Source organism: Bos javanicus, chromosome 15 (genome assembly GCF_032452875.1).
Source record: "Bos javanicus breed banteng chromosome 15, ARS-OSU_banteng_1.0, whole genome shotgun sequence".
In the NCBI taxonomy this organism is placed as follows: Eukaryota; Metazoa; Chordata; class Mammalia; order Artiodactyla; family Bovidae; genus Bos; species Bos javanicus.
In genome coordinates, this window is record NC_083882.1 from 17,295,243 (window position 1) to 17,315,850 (window position 20,608).

A 20,608-nucleotide genomic window follows, 5' to 3' on the forward strand; every position below is an offset into this window, starting at 1 on the left:
CAGAAATCAACTCAAGTCAGAATCTTGAGATCTGTCCTTATGAGGTATAACTTCTGCCAATGGTTGGAGAGGTATTCTATACTTCAGCTAGCAGATACTTTCAATTTCCTGAATTATGTCATTCTCTCTGGAGAAGGAAATGGCAACCCATTCCAGTATTCTTGCCTGGAAAATCTCATGGACAGAGGAACTGCTATAGTCCATGCAGTTGCAAAGAGTTGGACACAACTGAGCGACTTCACTTCACTTCACTTCTGACCTTTAGATCTTTATTAATGCTGTCCCCTCTGCCTAGAATCTCCTCCAGTAACATCCTATCCTTCCCTCGTCAAAGAGCTTATGCCATGATGATCATCTGTTTGTGTCTCCTTTGGTAAATCATATTCTACACAAGAACGGAACTTGTTCGTCTCATTCTCCATTTTAGCCCCAGGGACTAGTACAATAAGCTACCTGTAGTTTCACATAATTATAATGAATGAATGAATTAAAGAGAGAGAAGCTATGTAAGCTCAAGTCTATGAGCTATAATTTTGTTTAGCAAACATAATTCAGCATTTTGTTTCCTGAGGAGAGCTAGCATCTTATTTGGGGGTAACTGGACAGCTTTTGAGTGACTAGGGCCAATATTGATATAGTACTGTGATGATTCAGGAAAACTCAGGCCATAGGAAAGATTATACATAAAAAGAGACTATTAAATGAGACTGGAATTTAATAATGACTAAGACTCTTGAACATGGGAGAAATAAGGCAAAATTACTAGTCCCAGCTAAAGGATGTCCTACCTCTTCAAAAGTGACCCATAACAGATTCTATCAGTAGATCCAATCACATGAAAATAGAGAAAAAGCAGGTGAGGACTGACAAGCAAGAAATATGCATAGAAAATTACAACTATTATCTTTAACTAGGCTGATGTTTTGCAATGCTAAAGAATGTGAGGGTAAATTTTTATACTCTAATGGTTTAGAGATCTATAATTAAGCATGGTTTGTATGCAGTCCCCAACAGAAATTAATCTGGCATTTTTGTCATCCTAGCTTCACTACTCATATCTGGTTAGTGAGGCCTACGATCCTCAGTTCTCACATCCACTAAATGGAAATAATGCATAGGGAGTGCCCAATTCAGGGCTTCATATACAATAGACTCAATAAATGGTACCTGTTGTAAATGTTGGCACCAACACTCAGAGGAACAGAATTTATCATTTTTCTGTCCATTCCCCTCTCCACTACCACACACATACCTTCTCGAACACATATACAAACATTGGTAGATTTTCTGAGATTTTCTTTGAGTAAGAAAAGGACTAGTAACTCTCTACCAAGGGGCATGGAGCCATGTGCCCGTGAGTTAGCATACTGCGCACTAAATCATTAACAATTGCATATCCATATGTGTGTAGTCTGACCCTGAAACTGGGAACATGACATTGAGGACCATACACTGTTGTTTCTCAAATTTTGTGGGAACCCATCAAAATAATAACACTTTTTTTCCTTTATCTCTTTCAGGGTTCTTAGCCTTGGCTGCATATTAGAATCACCTGGAATCCTTTTAAAAATAAATAATGCTCAGATTCAATCCCGGAATAGTGATGTTAGAAACTCCTGGAAATAGGGCTCAAGCTTGGGTCATTTTCTGAAGGTTCTGGGTGATTCTAATGTACTAATTCCACAATTCTAATCTGCTAAGTCTGTGGAGACCATAGACTATAGCACTGGCATCTTTAAGTAGCTTGTTTAAAATGCAGAGTCTCAGACCCCAATACAGACAAAATCAGAATTCAAACTGAATTGGACTTTGCATTTTAAAAAGTCCTCCCAGTGATTCATAATCACATCAAAGTTTGAGAAGTACTGGTATAGGTATCAGTGTTTCTCACCTCTGGCTACATAATATATTTATCTAGAGGACTTTTGGAAAATGCAGATTCTTGGGTTCTACCCCCTGAGATTTTTATTTAATTAGTGTGAGGAGGACCCAGAATAAATATTTTGAAAAATCACCCCTAAATAAACAAACTGTGCATACAGGGATGAGAATCACAACACTAGGCAGGCAAAGGCAGTGATAGGCTACATTCAGTAAGGATTGACTTTATGAGGGGTACTATGAAAAATGAGGCTTAACAGTACTCTCTTTCTCCATGGTTACCTTGAGATTAGCACAGAGAACAAATGTGATCTATCTAGTGTGGGGTTTTCTAGCAACAGGATTAAGAAATGTCTATTTCATGTATTTACAAACATGAATGTTGTATTTTCTATTCTCTGTTACAACTGTAGTTTATTAGTGACTAGCTCTATTTGCATAATGAGTATAACCAAACTGGAATATGCACCTCTTAGGGACATGACTCATGTTTCAGTTTTACTCAAGGGGAAATAATGTAAATATATATATTAAAGCAAATGGAGATATTACAGAATAAAATATACCTTTGTCAATTTTAATGATAAAACAAGGCTTCAAAGAAATTTTGTGCTTTTAGTGAACAGTTCAGGCTGTATTCCAGACCTCCTAGTGAAATGGATTTATTTTCCCTTTGCCCTTGGGACTAATTCAGAAGGCAAGTTTGAGGAACACTCAACCAATGGAATTGTCTGAAATATGACACTCTTAATTGACTTGGTTTCAAATCCTCAGCAGTTGGAAGATCTTGGCTTATCTCAAATGCTAGAAATATTATAACATTTGTCACTTCAGTCTCAGTCAAGGATTAAATGCAGTATCACAAATAGAAGCTAAAATAAATTCTAAAAGTCTTATTTTTGGTTGACTTAACTTTATTCACATGATAGTTATAGGGGCTGACAAAGACTTCCTTTAACATTTCTTTCTTCTGGCAAGTTGATTTAGAGTTTGGTTGCTGAGTGTGTGTTGAAGGGATGTGTGGTGAGACAGATCAGGAGCTTGTTAACATTCTATGTCATCATGAATCCAGTTTACTTTTAACCTTGCGGCTTGTATAACACATTTGCAGTAAGAAATGGGGAAAAAATCTAATGCTTACTGGCAAACATTTTGAAGCCATTGAGAGCAGCTCTGGAGGCACCCCAGATATTGTGCGAACTGGTCAGAAGTGCCATGGGGTGCCAGAAAAGGCATCCCATGACAGCAGTGGGATGTCAGGGCATACAGAAGACAGCCCTGGAGCATTGCAGTCAATTCCAGGAGCTGTGGCATCTCAGTACTGATAGGACCTCACAAGGAGCCATATAAGGATGACTGTAATCAGGACAACGGTGAAGTTGAGACACAGCTCCCGGGTGGATCGTTCCATTCTCAGAGTGGCTTGGTGAGAACTGAAGGCAAACTTCTGAGGGCACACCAAAGACCTCCTGCTTGTCCTTACCTCCTATTAGAAAGTAACAAAGAAAACATAAGAAATTAGTGAGCATTCTTTCCTCAAAAGAAATAGAAGCATTATGGAAGGGAAATGTGTGATAGGCTGAATTGTATCCCCCACTCTAAATTCACATGTTGAAACCCTAATCCCCAGTATCTTGGGATGCAACTATATACATATTTTTTTTTAATTGAGGAATGTGGTTATATTTGTAGAGATAGGGTCTTTCAAGAGGTAATCAGATGGGTTAAATGAAAATGGGTTAAATTAAAATGAGGTAATTAAGATGGGTCCTAATCCAATATGACTGTTATCCTTATGAGAAGAAGAGATTAGGACACAAACATATGCAAAAGGAAGACCATATGAAGACACAGGGAGAAGATGGTCATATGCAAGCCAAGGACAGGCCTCAGAAGAAATCAACCCTGCCAGATATTTTGATTTCAGATATCTAACCTCCAGACTATGTTTGGACTAGCATTATTACTTTTCTCTGGGTCTCCAGCCTCTAATTTCCCCTGAAGATTTTGGACTTGCCAGCCTCCACAATCATATAAGCCAATTATATTACACACACATACACACACCCTCCCTGTAGATTCTGTTTCTCTGAGAAACATTGACTTACACAGACAGCCTTTTTTTTTTTTTTTCCTCTAGGCCTGATGTCAAAAAGACCAATACAGTTCTGATTATTTTTTTGTGATGATTATATTGATGCTATGGGGCTTCCCTCATAACTCAGTTGGTAAAGAATCCACCTGCAATGCAGGAGACCTTGGTTCAATTCCTGGGTCAGGAAGATCCACTGGAGAAGAGATGGGCTACCCACTCCAGTATTCTTGGGCTTCCCTTGTAGCCCAGCTGGTAAACAATCTACCTGCAATGTGGGAGACCTAGTTTCGATCCTTGGGTTGGGAAGATGCCCTGGACAAGGGGAAGGCTACCCACTCCAGTATTCTGGCCTGGAGAATTCCATGGACTGTAGAGTCCACTGGGTCACAAAAAGTCACTCGACTTTCACTTGATAAAATACAAAATATTGCATTTTTCTTTCTCCAACTTCTGTGCGAATGTGTGTGCATACTTGCTTGCTTTGCTACCACCAAGTAAGGTCACCAAAACAGAAAAAAAAAAAATATTATGGCTTAGAATTTTTCTTGCTTCAAATTACATACAGAGGTAGGATACCATAATTTTTCAAGTTTCAAGCTGATCTATCTTTGTCTAACCCTGTGAAAGCATTAAGTAGTTTCAACAGCTGCTTGGCCTCTTGAAATCCCTGCATTGGGCATAGAGCCTACTGGGGTCAACCAAAAGTCCCTCACATAACAGGCACTCAGTCCAAACAGCAAGTGTTAACCCCATGGGTACTTCTATTTCAACAAGGGCTTGTGCCAGCTATTTTTAGTCAAGTCCAGGATGTGCTTATATTGTAAACACTTCAAAAAGTGAGGGTGGTATCTTTATAGTCTGTATAGATAATACTTATGGAAAATCATGCTTTGAGAAACATAAAATTATTACTTCCAGTGATGTGGCATAATTGACACTGTGTATGTGCAAACCAAATGAAAGTAAAGATTAAAAATAAAATTTTAAATATTTAGAGCAAAAGTCTATTATGGAGTAGAAAAAGTTTAAGGGGAAAAAGTGTTTTATTTTCTAAAGTGGAAGTTCAGGAGGAAGAAGTCTCCCCTGAATTATGAATTATAATTACTATATTCCTTTTATTATTAGTGTGCCAAATTATTAATTGCATAAACCAGTCAAATGATCCTTTTTAATGTTTTATGTTATTGTTGCTATAACACATAAGTTCAGATAAGATTATATTAACAGGTACGTTGTTGAATGTTGGTTTAAAATATGACCAATGGTAACTGATTCATGTTTCACTTTCTTTTTAATTCTTACTTATATTTTTGCCCTCTACACCATTTCCAATGAAAATCTTTACAAAGATTTGCTTGAAGGAGAAAGTAAACAGAAGAAAATAAAGTATTAAGGAAGTAGAGAGAATGTATAAGCATGTACATCAGAGCAGAGGAGAACAGGAAGTTGATGAATTCAGGCAAGGAGCCTAAGAACAAAAGAATCTAAAGACTCTAAAGCAGATTCTTCCTTATGGATTTATTAATGAAATTAAATCCTGGTCCAAACACTAATTTATTTGAGTAAGTCCCAAAGAAGTACAAAGATATGTAAAAAATATGAGGCCTTATTTACAATGATCAAAACAACCCATTATTTTGCCCAGAGAGGGCAAAATAACTGTCCCATCAAATCTTATGAGACTGTGACCCAACAGGAACATATTCAGAAAATGTTGCTGAAAGTTGTCCAGAGTTTTGTTCATGTGACCTTCACAACAACTCTGACTTTTACAACTCAGGCAAGTTTTGCGATTTTTTTCTCTCGCAAGATTATTGCTAAGAAACTGACTTTTAGAGAGAGGTTAAGTTGTTTGTGTGATGACACATAGCAAGTTAGAGGCAGAACTAGAACTGGCAGACTGGAAATAGTTGTTGGATTGTGGTTACTCTTAGGAGTGATAACATGAATGATAACCACAAATAACTGCCCTGGCTAGTGTAAATTTTTGACCTTTGGGAAAACAATTTGACATTTTAAAATTAAGGTTGATAATGTTCATTCTCTTTTATCTGGCTCTTTCACTCCTACTTTAGAAACTCAAGCACATATACACCAGGATTTATATGTATAAGAATGTTCATAGCAACATTTTCATAATATCCCTAAGCTGGAAACAACTCTAATGTTCATCAGCAATAGAATGAATGTGAACTGTGGTATGCTCATACTTTAAAATGTTATAGAGCAAATAAAATATATGAACTACAGCACCACATAATAAGATGGGTAGATTTCACAAAAATAACTATGAAGCAAAAGAGGAATTTACAAAAAGAAACACAGAATGTAATTCTATTTCTTCAAACCCCAAAACAAGAAATTTAACTATATTGTTTAGGAACGCAGACAGAAATGGTAAAATTATAAAGAAAACCATGGATAAGACCAGCTCAACAATTAAGATGATGATTACTGATGATGAGGCAAAAGAGAAAAGTGATTAAGAATGGAATTCTGGAGTGCGCCAATGACAATTTCCTGACCTGAGTGATATTTATACAGGTGTTGCCTTACAATAATTGTTCAAAGGGTATGTTTTATGGACTCTTCACATTTTTTTTCAATGGTCTCTGAATTGACAGCTACTCATCACACTTCTTTATTACCTATGGTTTGCCTCTTACTATATCTTGCACTTTGATAGCTTAAATGCTGTTGTTTTGTATGTTTTTAAAGTAACAAAGCACAGCGTTAAGGTGGGAATTTCTAATGAATCCAATTCAATCAACATATAAGCTATCTATAGGGAGTGGGCTCTAATTTCACACACATTTATACCAAAGTTAAGTAAAACCTCAGATCAGAAATCTTCCATTTTTCTGCTGTTAACCCACAAAGACAATTTTGGCCTCATTTTAAATCTTTCCTGACATCAAGATCACAGTATATGATTCAAAGTGAAAAAACAGAAGAACTCTGAATAAACTGTTTGATATTGACTTTCTTTGAATGGAGACTTTGAAAAGATGGAAGACATATTTTCCTGTATGATATTTTTTAATAGGAAGGGAGAAAATGCATGCCATATAGAAAGGGAGGAAATGCATGCCATAAGGTGAAAAAAAGGAAAACAAGAATCAATAATATTCACTTTCTAGTCTAAGAAACACTGTACAATAGGCATTGTCTATTTCATTAAGAAATGTAAATATTCCTGTGCTTTTCTTATTTGCAACTTGTACACACATACACCCTGTATGCTAAGCTTAAAAATCCTGCTGTTACCTGAATAGGGTCAAGGACACACTGGGCTGCAGTAGGCTTCTCCTCTCTCTCTCCAACTTGGGCTCCAACTCCTTCTTGTCTCCCAGGCTGTCTGGACTTCTGGGCTCTGGGCAGGGCCTAAAGTAGTCCAAGGGAGGTGGCAATCACTGTGATGTCACTGGTGAAACATCTCGAAGGAACAACCTCCAAAGGTTGGAGGCTATTTGTGTTTAGGGGGACATGGAAATGTGTTGACTAAGGCTATTCCTTTGGCTGCGAATTTGTATTATTAATAAAAGCTCAAGGACTTAAAATCCTTTTCTTTCCAGTTGACTTTCGGTACAATTAATGTAGGTTTTAAATTCATCTTTTACATCTTCACAAGTATCTCTAATATGTGTTCAAAACACTGTAAACCGAGAATGATACACTAATATTAACAAATTTTTACTGCATTTGGCTGCCTCTTCCACTTAGCATATGAGGGTGTAAAAATGTAACTTCATTTAACCACCCATATTTTCAGCTTTTTTGAAGTATAAAGAATTCTCTTCGTGCACACACACTCCTCAAACCACACACATGCACCAGAATTCGATAGGTATCTTTTAGCTCCTTCAAAATGGACTTCAGTCCAAGTGGTGAAAGCTATCTCCCCAATCACCTGTTCCACATAACTTTCCGGCTAAGCTGTATGTTGCAAGTTTACACATTAATATACAGTTTCATCTGAAACAGCTGTGGAAGCCATGGTTTATATATCTCTGTCAATGTACTAATACAGCAGTAAACCCATACAGCAAAACTCAGTCATTTGGATAGACTGGAGGTAGCAGGAGAACTGGTAAAAACTAGTGGAAAGCGTGAGTTATAGAATATATCTGAAAGAAATAAAATTGTGTAACATTCAAATATAAACATTTACTAACATTTGACTACTAGAATGAGTTTGTAATAAACATTTTAGGTGTCTGGTTGTAAATGGAACCTCTGACGTGTTTAACAGGGCTTCCCTGGCAACTGAGTGGTAAAGATTCTGCCTACCAATGCAACAGACATGGGTTCCATCCCTGGGTCAGGAAGATCCCTGGAGAAGAAAATAGCAACCCGCTCAAGTATTCTTGCCTGGGAAATCCCATGGACAGAGGAGACTGGCAGGCTACAGTCCATGAGGTCACAAAGAGTTGGACCCGAATGAACAAATGAACACAAAGTATTTAACTGAACTTGAAAATACATCCATTAAGCATGACCCCAGCAACTGTGTTTGTTCATCAAATTCTTTCTTTATAGATAACAGAACAAACTTCCCCTCTGAATTCCCAGGTAGCATCAGTCAAAATAATATATTCCCGGAAGACATAAAGAAAATTCCCTGTGTATGCATGCATGCTCAGTTGCTTCAGTCATGTCCAACTCTGTGCAACTCTATGGACTGTAACCCACCAGGCTCCTCTGTCCATGGGATTCTTCAGGCCAGAATACTGGAGTGGGTTGCCATTTCCTTCTCCAAACTTTTCCCCATTATTCCTCATGAACTAGAAATATTACTAAAACAAAAACTTTCCACTCCATTTCTTCATTTTTGATATAAACTCAATGTTGGGGAACCTTAATACAACATTCTGTTGTCACATGCCTTGTAAAAAGACAAGGCTTAACGAAGTGATAGGTAGGATATAGAAATTATAGTTCAGTCAAACACTGGCAAACTCCTTGAATGTAGTCAGATTTCTGTCTTTTGCTTCCAAGACTTTGCCAGATTGTTTCAAATACTAGGAATATTTCCCTACTCACTGAGTCACACCCATTCCTTTATTAACCACTCAAAATTAATTTTTGTCCAGTTAAAAAGTTATATATTTATTATAATATATTGAAAATATAAAAGTATAGAGAAAATTTAATATCAGCACCCAAAAGGAAAAAAGTATATATTACTTTTTAGTCATGTTTGAGGTTACATAGACACAATCTCAAATTTGCAAGATATTTTAAGTAAAGGAATCTGATTCTTGAAAAGCCTTTATCTTTTATAATTCTTGCAGGATTAAGTTACTTGTACTGTACCATGTGTTGGTATTGGATTTATGGGGCAAGCATTTATTTTGTATATGTTAGAATAGGAATTAGCTCTCCAATATTTAAAATGCTAAATACAATGGGGAAGGGTTAGCATATCACAACACAGCTCACCAATACTGTTAATTTCATTTATTTGGTCAATTTCAATTACCAATGAAATGTAACTTGAAAGATAAAATCCTACTGCTTATTCATGAGTCTGTTTCGTTGTTTGTTTGGTTGTCCCATTTAAGTTTGTCTAACATTATTCCAAGGATTGCTGTTCCTGGTGCGCTGACAAATTCCCAGATAGATACTTCAGAAGCTTCTTGATATTAATGGTTTATCCTGTGATATCAGGAGATAATACTGAGAATTTAGCTTCTTGTTAGTTGACCTAACTCTCTCCTGAAGAATTTGCAAGCCACCCAAAGTCACATGACAGCCATTCAACCCCAAGTTTAACCCTGAGGATCTGCAAGTTCAAAAAAAAATTCAGCATACTGTCTCTCAATTAAAAGGCGGGAATAATAAGATTTCAAACCTCACTACCAAAGAAAATTTGCCTTCAAATTAATTTTACTTAATTCTCTTGGTATTTTCTTTTCTGTGAGCAATTCCCATGATACAACATTCCATATTAACTTTCTTTCAAGGTGCTGTTCTTCCCATTAGCAGGAGGACATACTAAACTAGTAATCTTTGACATTATTTCTATCCCTGTTAATCTAGAATTTATCCAAAGGCCTTTTGCTAAGAAAACAACATGCATATTGACATTGGTATTGAAGAGCTAATTGGCATTTATTTCTTCCCACCCCATATGTTATATACATTCTTAACTCTAAAATATTTTACCCTTTGAAAATCAATGTTGAGTTCTTATGCCTGATTATAAGATAAACTAACTTGTTTAACTTATTCTCAATTTCTATCCACCTTTTCACTTTGGGAAGCAAAAAGTGAAGACATCAGGTCAGTCCATGAATCAACAAGTCTCTGACACGGTGGGAGAATTCAGTAAGCCCTTGATGAAAGGCGGTGGGCTCAGCCCATCACAGTAATAAGTATGATGATTATGTGCCTCTCTCACCTCCACATCTTCACATTCAACCGTTGATCATGGACCTGCACAGACAGAAAGAAACAGCTTTCTGCTATTATCTGTCATTATCCCACATAAGTAGAAACCCAGAGAAAGACGAACCCATATTTCTTGAAGCTGTCTTCATGTCTTTGAAAAATCAATGATTACTATCTGCATTTTAAGCCACTTGTGGCAGATGTGTGATTTTTATCTCACTAACTGAATTTTAATTTCAAAAGCAAGGATAGTTGCCTGTATTTCTTTTGTTTCTCTAACCATGCATTGAACTGGTAAAGAATCATGATAGATGCTCTAGGATATATAGCAAGGGGCTTAGTTTGAGCCTCCATCACATCACATCTCCTACTGAGATCTAGATGTGTCTGAGCATGCCAGGCAAACCTGGTGGAGGAAACTGAAGTCTACATCAAATCTATTTGTAAAAGGACCTAGAAGCCACCTGGGAGAGAAAATTCCTTTGAAGGGGAGTCGTCAAGAAGATACATGTGGTTTAACAAAAGGGTGAATATTTAAGCTATTCTGTCGCACATAACAGATGCCCTGTGCTAATCTAGGTCCTATGAGAAGCAAGATGCCAAGATGGGACTAAATATGCAAAAAGAAAAATGTACTGAGGGAAATGACCACGAGAGGAAAAAAGGAAGGGTGATTGGACTATAAGACTAATTCTAAGGAAAGTTTGACAAAGCTTTTAGGAAACTTCAAATCAAAGATATCTATCAGAAGTGTCCCATGAATCTCAGCATTTCCCCCTTTGTATTACTCCCATGCTCAGTTCTTGACTGAGAGCAGCCAGGGAAGCATCGCCTCTGTGAAAACCTGATTATGATTTCAGAGCACAGCAGCTGGAGTCCACCTCAATTACTGTCACATGTTAGAGGCACCTTCCAAGGCCACCAGACTCACACACTACCCATCCTACTCCACTACAGCTTGCTTGGGTCCTAGGGGAAGAGAGAGAGCTATGGATAAAAGCTCTATAAATAACTCTTTGACAATTAATCTCAGCACTGTGGAACACTGAAAGGGACAGAGAGATTCTCCCTCTACCTGTGCCTTCTCCTGGACCTCGTGTATCCATGGAACCAGCAATGTAATGTCCTTCCACTGAAGTGTCACGGAGCCTGGCAGAAGCAGAAATACTGATCAAGACTTCCTTGCAGTTTATATTAAGCTGTGCAGGACTTAGTTGCAGATGGCAGCAGAGAAGAACTTGAGCTAAAGGGCAAGAAAATGGCAGGCATTATGTGGTAGCTGACGATACGTGTGCATGAGCACATGTCAACCACCTCCTAAAGCTGCTAGAAATAATCAGGAGGAACATTACAGGGGCATGCAGTCTTGCATAACAAATGGGAGCAAAAGCCAGAAAAATACGTATTAGTTCTGTTTATAATAACCCATTTTAAGTCCTGGATTGGTGAGGTGACACCTGTTAACATCATTTGACTTGGAACCAATTAAATTACTCTTCTCTGGAACAAGTGTATTTCTGGTCTATAATAAGATTCTGCAAGCAAACAGCTTTCTCTCAGCCCATTAAACATAGCTGCTGAAGGGGAGAAAAAGAAAGGAGCAGCCAAAAAAATGTATTTAGTACTAGGCTATATACCAACTGCCCTCAAAACACTCCCATTTTTCATATTGGTTTTGTTATTTTTCTGATGGGAAATAAAAATTCAGCAGACTTTTGATGTGCTGTTACTGAATAGTTCAGGGAGATTCTAGCCAGACACATCCACTTGAAACATTCTATTCTTAGTGCATTTGATCAAGAATATTTTTTCTAAATCTTGAGAATCTGTCAGTCAGAATAACATAATTGCAGTTTCAGTAAGAATGAGATAGATCAATTGATCAGACAAAATTGCTGGTTTTTCTCTGTAAACAAGTTTATTTGGTTTTAGTTTTGGCTATTAAAGTGGAGAGAATAGAGTCATGAAAAATCAAGAAAATCTCTCTCTGCTCTCTGTGAAGATGATAAGAAAACAAAAATGCCTAGTTGCAGTAGTGTGAAAGATCGACTGGATGTAAGATCAAGCTGGGTTTCCTTTTGGATGAAGGATATGCTATCTCTGAGGGCAATTGGGCACTTGTTCTACAGCATGCGGAGTAACCTAACCTTTTACACTTTTACAGTAAGTGAATGAGTAGTTGCCAGGACCTAGTATTCTGGGAATTTGGGCGGCTTATCTGGGAGAGGTAGTTCAGGCCTTCTCTCTTTACTGTTTATTTGTTGCTTCTTGCCCCCATTTGCCAGTGTAGAACAGAAAAGGAGGTCTGCACACTTCAGGCCAATTATATCTGTGTCTACATGAGGGTACACATTTTGTGCTAACAGGCTAAATTTTCTTCTTCTATTATCTCTCTTTTGCAAGATATTACAGACATTTACATGTCAACCACTCTACCAAGGAACAGCACAAGCACAAGACATCCCTCTCCATTCTCTACAAACAACCACGTCTGCTGAGAACCACCACTTCTTGCCTCGAGTATCGACCTTGCCTACAAGATACCCTTCCTCTGCAACTGCCTCTGCTAAGTACCATGTGAGTGAGTGAAGTCGGTCAGTCGTGTCTGACTCTTTGGGACCCCATGGACTGTAGCCTTACCAGGCTCCTCTGTCCATGGGATTTTCCAGGCAATAGTACTGGAGTGGATTGCCATTTCCTTCTCCAGGGGATCTTCCTGGCCCAGGGATTGAACCCAGGTCTCCATAGTTATTGACTCAGATCAGATCAGTCGCTCAGTCGTGTCTGACTCTTTGCGACCCGATGAATCGCAGCACGCCAGGCCTCCCTGTCCATCAACAACTCCCGGAGTTCACTATTGAAGGTTAAAAAAAAAAAAAAAGAAGTTACACTTACTTCCAGCGCAAAATGAGGCATTGGGAAGAGGAACTGTGTCTCTTTCTATGTGTTACACCCTGTTGAGGAATACCAAAGGAATACTTCCTCACTCTCACTTCAGTGTTTTCCCTGAAACCCCAATAGGCATCTTTTTTACCTAAGACTCAATTCTTCCCTTCACTACTAAGATTTGATATTGCGCTCACCAAATGTTCCTTCTATTAGGATGAATTCTATCTCAGGAGGAGCCTAAGTTCCCAAAACAAATCAGATTCTATCAGGCCTGCTCCATCAGTAAATAACACAAGCTTAGGAACAAGACTGGGAGCTGACTGTGGCTCAGATCATGAACTCCTTATTGCAAAATGCAGATGTAAATTGAAGAAAACAGGGAAAACCACTAGACCATTCAGGTATGACCTAAATCAAATCCTTTACAATTATACAGTGGAAGTGACAAATAAATTCACAGGATTTGATCTGATAGACAGAGTGCCTGAAGAACTATGGATGGAGGTTCTTGATGTTGTACAGGAGGCAGTGATCAAGACCATACCCAAGAAGAAGAAATGTAAAAAGGCAAAATCCTTGCCTGAGGAGGCCTTACAAACATCTGAGAAAAGGAGAAAAGTGAAAGGCAAAGGAGAAAAGGAAAGATATGCCCATTTGAATACAGAGTTCCAAAGAATAGCAAGAAGGGATAAGAAAGCATTCCTCAGATATCTATGCAAGGAAATAGAGGAAAACAATAGAATGGGAAAGACTAGAGATTTTTTCAAGAAAATTAGAGATACCAAGGGAACATTAAATGCAAAAATAGGCACAATAAAGGACAGAAACGATATGGACCTAACAGAAGCAGAAGATATTCAAAAAGAATATGGAAGAATGATACAAAAAAAGATCTTAATGACTTAGATGATCATGATGGTGTGATCAGTCACCTAGAGCCAGACATCCTGGAAGATGAATTCAAATGGGCTTTACAAAGCATCACTATGAACAAAGCTAGTGGAGATGATGGAATTCCAGTTGAGCTATTTCAAGTCTTAAAAGATGATGCTCTGAAAGTGCTACACTCAATATGTCAGCAAATTTGGAAAACTCAGCAGTGGCCACAGGACTGGAAAAGGTCAGTTTTCATTCCAATCCCAAAGAAAGGCAATGCAAAAGAATGTTCAACCTACGGCACAATTGTATCAAAATAATGCTCAAAATTCTCCAAGTGAGGCTTCAACAGTAAGTAAACTGAGAACTTCCAGATATTCAAGCTGGATTACAGAGGAAACAAATCAAATTATCAACATCTATTGGATCACAGAAAAAGCAAGAGAGTTCCAGAAAAATATCTGCTTCTACTTTATTGACTACAGCAAAGCCTTTGGCTGTGTGGATCACAACAAACTGTGGAAAATTCTTCAAAAGATGGAAATACCAGAGCACCTTACCTGCCTTCTGAGAAATCTGTATGCAGGTCAAGGACCAACAGTTAGAGCCGAACATGGAACAATGGGCTGGTTCCAAACTGGGAAAAGAGAACATCAAGGCTGTATATTGTCACCCTGCTTATTTAACTTCTATGAAGAGTACATCATGCTAAATTCTGGGCTGGATGAAGCACAAGCTGGAATCAGGATTACTGGGAGGAATATCAATAACCTCAGATATGCAGATGACACCACCCTTATGGCAGAAAGTGAAGAGGAACTTAAGAGCTTATTGATGAAAGTGAAAGAGGAGAGTGAAAAGCCTGGCTTAAAACTCAACATTCATAAATTGAAGATAATGGCATCCAATCCCATCACTTCATGACAAATAGATGGGGAAACAATGGAAACAGTGACAGACTTTATTTTCTTGGGCTCCAAAATCACTGCAGATGGTGACTGCAGCCATGAAATTAAAAATCACTTGCTCCTTGGAAGAAAATCTATGACCAACCTAGACAGCATATTCAAAAGCAGAGACATTACTTTAACGACAAAGATCTGTCAATCAAAGCTATGGTTTTTCCAGTAGTCATATATGGATGTGAGAGTTGGATTATAAAGACAGCTGAGTGCTGAAGAATTGATGCTTTTGAAATGTGATGTTGGAGAAGATGCTTGAGAGTCCCTTGGACAGCAAGGAGATCAAACCCGTACATCCTAAAGGAAATCAGTCCTGAACATTCATTGGAAGGACTGATGCAGAAGGTAAAACTCCAGTATTTTGGCCACCTGACGCAAAGAAGTGACTCACTGGAAAAGACCCTGATGCTGGGACAGACTGAAGGCAGGAGGAGAAGGGGACAACAGAGGATGAGCTGGTTGGATGACATCACCAACTCAATGGACATGAGTTTGAGCAAGCTCTGGGAGTGGCTTATGGACAGGGAAGCCTGGCATGCTGCAGTCCATGGGGTCTCAAAGAGTCAGACATGACTGTGTGACTGAACTGAACTGAGGCGCAAGTTGAGGTCCTACCACATCAGTGCCCTTACACACATGGTGCAGTATGTTGTGCTTTCTACCAGTTATCTTCCCATTGGAGTCACATAAAAATGGACTCTTCTGCACTACAGACAGAAAACATTATTTCTTACTTCAGTGGTTTCCTGATTAGGTTAAAATCTTCAAGTGCAGAGGCAAGGCCTTAAAGTGATCTAGCTTCTAAACTCCCTGACCGCCTCTGCAGCAATCCCAAACCTGCAGTTCCTCAGATGTTCTCTTCATGTATGCGTATGCCATTGCCTTTGATTATACCACCTTTTACCCCTTTCCTCAACACCTCCCACCTTTGTTTGATGATTAATAACAGTACTTGATTCAAGTATCACATTCCCTGATCCTAAAGACTGAGACAGATGAATCTCTGATCTGTGTAGCCCTAGTTCAGTTCAGTTGCTCAGTCATGTCCAACTCTTTGTGACCCCGTGGACTGCAGCACACCAGACTTTCCTGTCCATAACCAATGCCCAGAGCTTGCTCAAACTCATGTACATTGAGTCAATGTTGCCATCCAGCCAGCTCATCCTCTGTCATCCCCTTCTCCTCCTGCCTTCAATCTTTCCCAGCATCAGGGGCTTTTCCAGTGAGTCAGTTCTTCACATCAAGTGGCCAAAGTATTGAAGCTTCTCCTTCTGCATCAGTCCTTCCAATGAATATTCAGGATTGATTTCCTTTAGGATGCATGGGTTTGATCTCTTTGCTGTCCAACGGACTCTCAAGCATCTTCTCCAACACCACATTTCAAAAGCATCAATTTTTTAGCACTCAGCTTTCTTTATGGTCTAACTCTCACATCCATACATGACTACTGGAAAAACCATAGCTTTGACTAGACAGACCTTTGTCGTCAAAGTAATGTGTCTCTGCTTTTGAATATGCTGTCTAAGTTGGTCATAGATTTTCTTCCAAGGAGCAAGCATCTTTTAATCATTTCATGGCTGCAGTCACCATCTGCAGTGATTTTGGAGCCCAAGAAAATAAAGTCTGTCACTGTTTCCATTGTTTCCCCATCTATTTGCCATGAAGTGATGGGATTGGATGCCATGATCTTCATTTTTTGAATGCTGAGTTTTAAGTCAGCTTTTTCACTCTCCTGTTTCAGTTTCATCAAAAGGCTTTTTAGTTCCTCTTCACTTTCTGCCATAAGGGTGTTGTCATCTGTATATCTGAGGTTATTGATATTTCTCCCAGTAATCTTGATTCCAGCTTGTGCTTCATCCATCCCAGCATTTTGCATGATGTACTCTTCATAGAAATTAAATAAACAGGGTGACAGTATACAGCCTTGACGTTCTCCTTTCCCAGTTTGGAACCAGCCCATTGTTCCATGTTCAGCTCTAACTGTTGCTCCTTGACCTGCATACAGATTTCTCAGGAGGCAGGTAAGGTGGTTAGTGTTCCCATCTCTTGAAGAATTTTCCACAATATATTGTGATCCAGTCAAAGGCTTTGCCATAGTCAATAAAGCAGAAGTAGATGTTTTTCTGGAACTCTCTTGCTTTTTCTATTATCCAATGGATGTTGGCAATTTGATCTCTGGTTCCTCTGCCTTTTCTAAATCCAGCTTGAACATCTGGAGGTTCTCGGTTCACGTACTGTTGAAGCCTCGCTTGAAGAATTTTGAGCATTACTTTGCATAGCCCTAAGTGCTATTGATTTCACTGTATTGTCAGTACTAACCTTCCTGTCCATCTGCTCTCTTTAAGAACAAGGATTGTATCTCTCACCCATGGAGACCCAGTGGATAGACAAGCTGTGCATGCAATGTAGTGGGCATTCTAGAAGAATTTGTTAAATAAATATATGTATGAATGTAAAGTAATTAATTAATAACTGCTCAGCTCTAGAAAGCCATAGGCAAATAAATGTTTTAAAAATAAAATGCTGTGATTTTTACCAATTTACATGAGAAAAGATAGTGATATTTATAAGACCTGTAGTAACTTGAACTACTGAGGATTTCTTGATCTAAGAATAGTACATTCTAGGCTTCCTACCACTGACCAGGTCTGATGGCTGTTTATTAGGTTGGCACATAATATGTTTTAAAGGGATGATTTTCTCTCTACTGTTGAAGTTGAGCAACAAACAATGTATTGATAATTTGTTGTAGTATTTTTAGAGAAAATTTTAAAATTTAGGAATGTATAAATAATTTAATTTAACATTAAATTATTACCACACAAAGTTAACAAATCTTAATTTTTTTGTTACCAAATTAGACCATATGGACTCCCACTTGGTCCCTGGTCCAGCAGAGGCCCCCTGCCTTGGCAGGGAAAATTCTTTTTCTGTTTGAGTTCACAAAGCCAAAATCAAAACAGATCAAAACAGCACAAGTTTTATTCAATTGTCAGAGATTGGTGAAGTGAGAACTTAGTTTACAAATCAACTTTGCACCCAGGGGATGACTAAGACAAAATGTTAGGGCAAGAGAAATAAAAAATATTCTGGAAATAGGTGGGATTCTACCTGGAACTGGAGTGCCACCTCTTTTCTGCCCTTGCAGTGGTCTTTTGGAATCTGCGTTGGAAGTCACTTGATTATCATGGTGGGGACATGCAGAGATCTTACTCAGTCTGTGTGGTTGGGAGTCAACATCATCAACCTTCTGGTTCCAGCAAGTCTGAGGTCTAAGTGCTTGTGGTCAGTATACAGTTAACTTCTTTCGCCTGGTGGGGGTTTCAGTATCTGCAAAACAGCTTAAACAACAGGGCTTAGGATATTATCTATAGACCTAATAGACAAGGGGGAACTAAACTTTATCTAGTGATAAAGTTTGTTTAATGGTAAACAATTATAATTTTTTCTTGCTTGGTTGTTTCCCTTTAATTCTACATTTTTTCATTTTTCTGATTAAACATATTCTTGATAACTTGGGGAAAGGCCTAGAAAGCTAAAATTTTTCTACAAACAAAAGGCAAGCAGAGGAACTAAGAGGGTCTGACCCAGGAGGGCTCAATCGAGTCCTGCTTGGTTATACTTTGTCATGTTGCTTCTTGTCTTCTTTTAATAAGAGAATTAAAATATTATAGATAAAGCTGAAGTCCCATTGAACTACCCTTTTCAGTTCTCTAAATCATTCCCACCTCCCCAGATAAAACAGCTGCTATGTTTTGGTATATAATCCTAGTCTTATAATTAACCTTTTAGGATTTAGCATCCCAGTTATGTTACTCTGCATAAGTAGGTTTCCCTCTTTCTTCTCTGAAACAGTTTGGGAAAAAAGGCAATACCTTTCTTTTTTGTTAAGTTTAAAACAAACAGTCCATTAAACTCTATGGGCCTGGTGCCCTTTTTGGAGTGTCAGAGGAAATATCTGACTACTAATTTCATGATTTTTAATGGTTAAACACCCTATTTCTTAGAAAACAGATTTTCTATTTCTTCTTAAGTCAATTCTGGCAATTTATTATATTAATCGAGAATTGTCTATAATCTTCTTGTAATTTTATTAGTATCACTTATCATTGTGTTCTAGATTTTTTTTCAGTTCTCTCAGATCTATTGTTATGCTTCTATTTTTTAGAAATTTTTAACAAAAGTAGAAGAAATAATCCATCTGAACCACCAGCGAAGCCCCAGCAAACCCTAAGTTTTAGCAATTATATTTTTGCCAGTCTTGTCACATTTATCATTTTCCCTCTCACTTTTCCTTTATTTTCTTTCCTTTTTACTTCCTTCTTTCCTTATGTCTTCCAGGTATTTTAGTGGAAATCCTGGAAATAGTGACCATTTCATATGCATGTTTAATTGATAACACTGTCTTTTTTTTTCCATTCACCTCATCTTTATCATACCTAACAAAGTGAAAAACAATTCCTGATATTTTCTTTTTTCTTGTTGAATTACATAACTTCTAGGTCTCTTTGTTCCTAGTATTATTTAGTTTTGCTTTCTTTCCCCTTATTAATGCACCTTGCTATTTTATTAATTTGTTCACTATTTGAAAAATTCTCCTTTAATATTTACTTCTTACTTCTTTCTATTTCTTTTTTGATTTATTCCTTGTCTTGTTTCTGGCTTCTTTATTTAAATGCCTTAAATTCTTTTTCTTCCCTTCAGTTCAGTTCAGTCACTCAGTCGTGTCCAGCTCTTTGCTACCGCATGAATCGTAGCACGCCAGGCCTCTCTGTCCATCACCAACTCCCAGAGTTCACCCAGACTCACGTCCATCAAGTCAGTGATGCCATCCAGCCATCTCATCCTGTCATCCCCTTCTCCTCCTGCTGCCAATCCCTCCCAGCATCAGAATCTTTTCCAATGAGTCATCTCTTTGCATGAAGTGGCCAAAGTACTGGCGTTTCAGCGTCAGCATCATTCCCTCCAAAGAAATCCCAGGGCTGATCTCCTTCAGAATGGACTGGTTGGATCTCCTTGCAGTCCAAGGGACTCTCAAGAGTCTTCTCCAACACCACAGTTCAAAAGCATCAATTCTTCAGCGCTCAGCTTTCTTCACAGTCCACCTCTCACATCCATACATGACCACTGGAAAAACCATAGCCTTGACTAGACGGACCTTTGTTGGCAAAGTAATGTCTCTGCTTTTGAATATGCTATCTAGGTTGGTCATAACTTTTCTTCCAAGGAATAAGCGTCTTTTAATTTCATGGCTGCAGTCACCATCTGCAGTGATTTTGGAGCCCAGAAAAATAAAGTCTGACACTGTTTCCACTGTTTCCCCATCTATTTCCCATGAAGTGGTGGGACCGGATGCCATGATCTTCGTTTTCTGAATGTTGAGTTTTAAGCCAACTTTTTCACTCTCCACTTTCACTTTCATCAAGGGGCTTTTTAGTTCCTCTTCACTTTCTTTCCCTTGTTTTCAAATATATGAATGTGAGTCTATAATCTCCTAAACTCTAATTTAACT

General features: G+C 38.2%; 1 protein-coding gene across 1 annotated transcript; it reads right to left on the reverse strand.

The window, feature by feature from the left end:
- Positions 1-2,774: 2,774 nt before the first annotated feature.
- SLN (sarcolipin) lies at positions 2,775-7,352 on the reverse strand. The gene is made up of 2 exons (XM_061440204.1): positions 7,244-7,352; positions 2,775-3,367 (listed from the first exon to the last, which is right to left on the reverse strand). Exon 2 carries the CDS (start codon positions 3,290-3,292, stop codon positions 3,197-3,199), a length of 96 nt encoding a protein of 31 aa, XP_061296188.1. The 5' UTR covers positions 3,293-3,367; positions 7,244-7,352; the 3' UTR covers positions 2,775-3,196.
- Between the last annotated feature and the right edge of the window lie 13,256 nt (positions 7,353-20,608).

What these genes read in the sequence shown, in the direction of transcription:
- SLN (XM_061440204.1), bottom strand. Translation starts at nt 3,292, where the DNA reads ATGGAACGATCCACCCGGGAGCTGTGTCTCAACTTCACCGTTGTCCTG.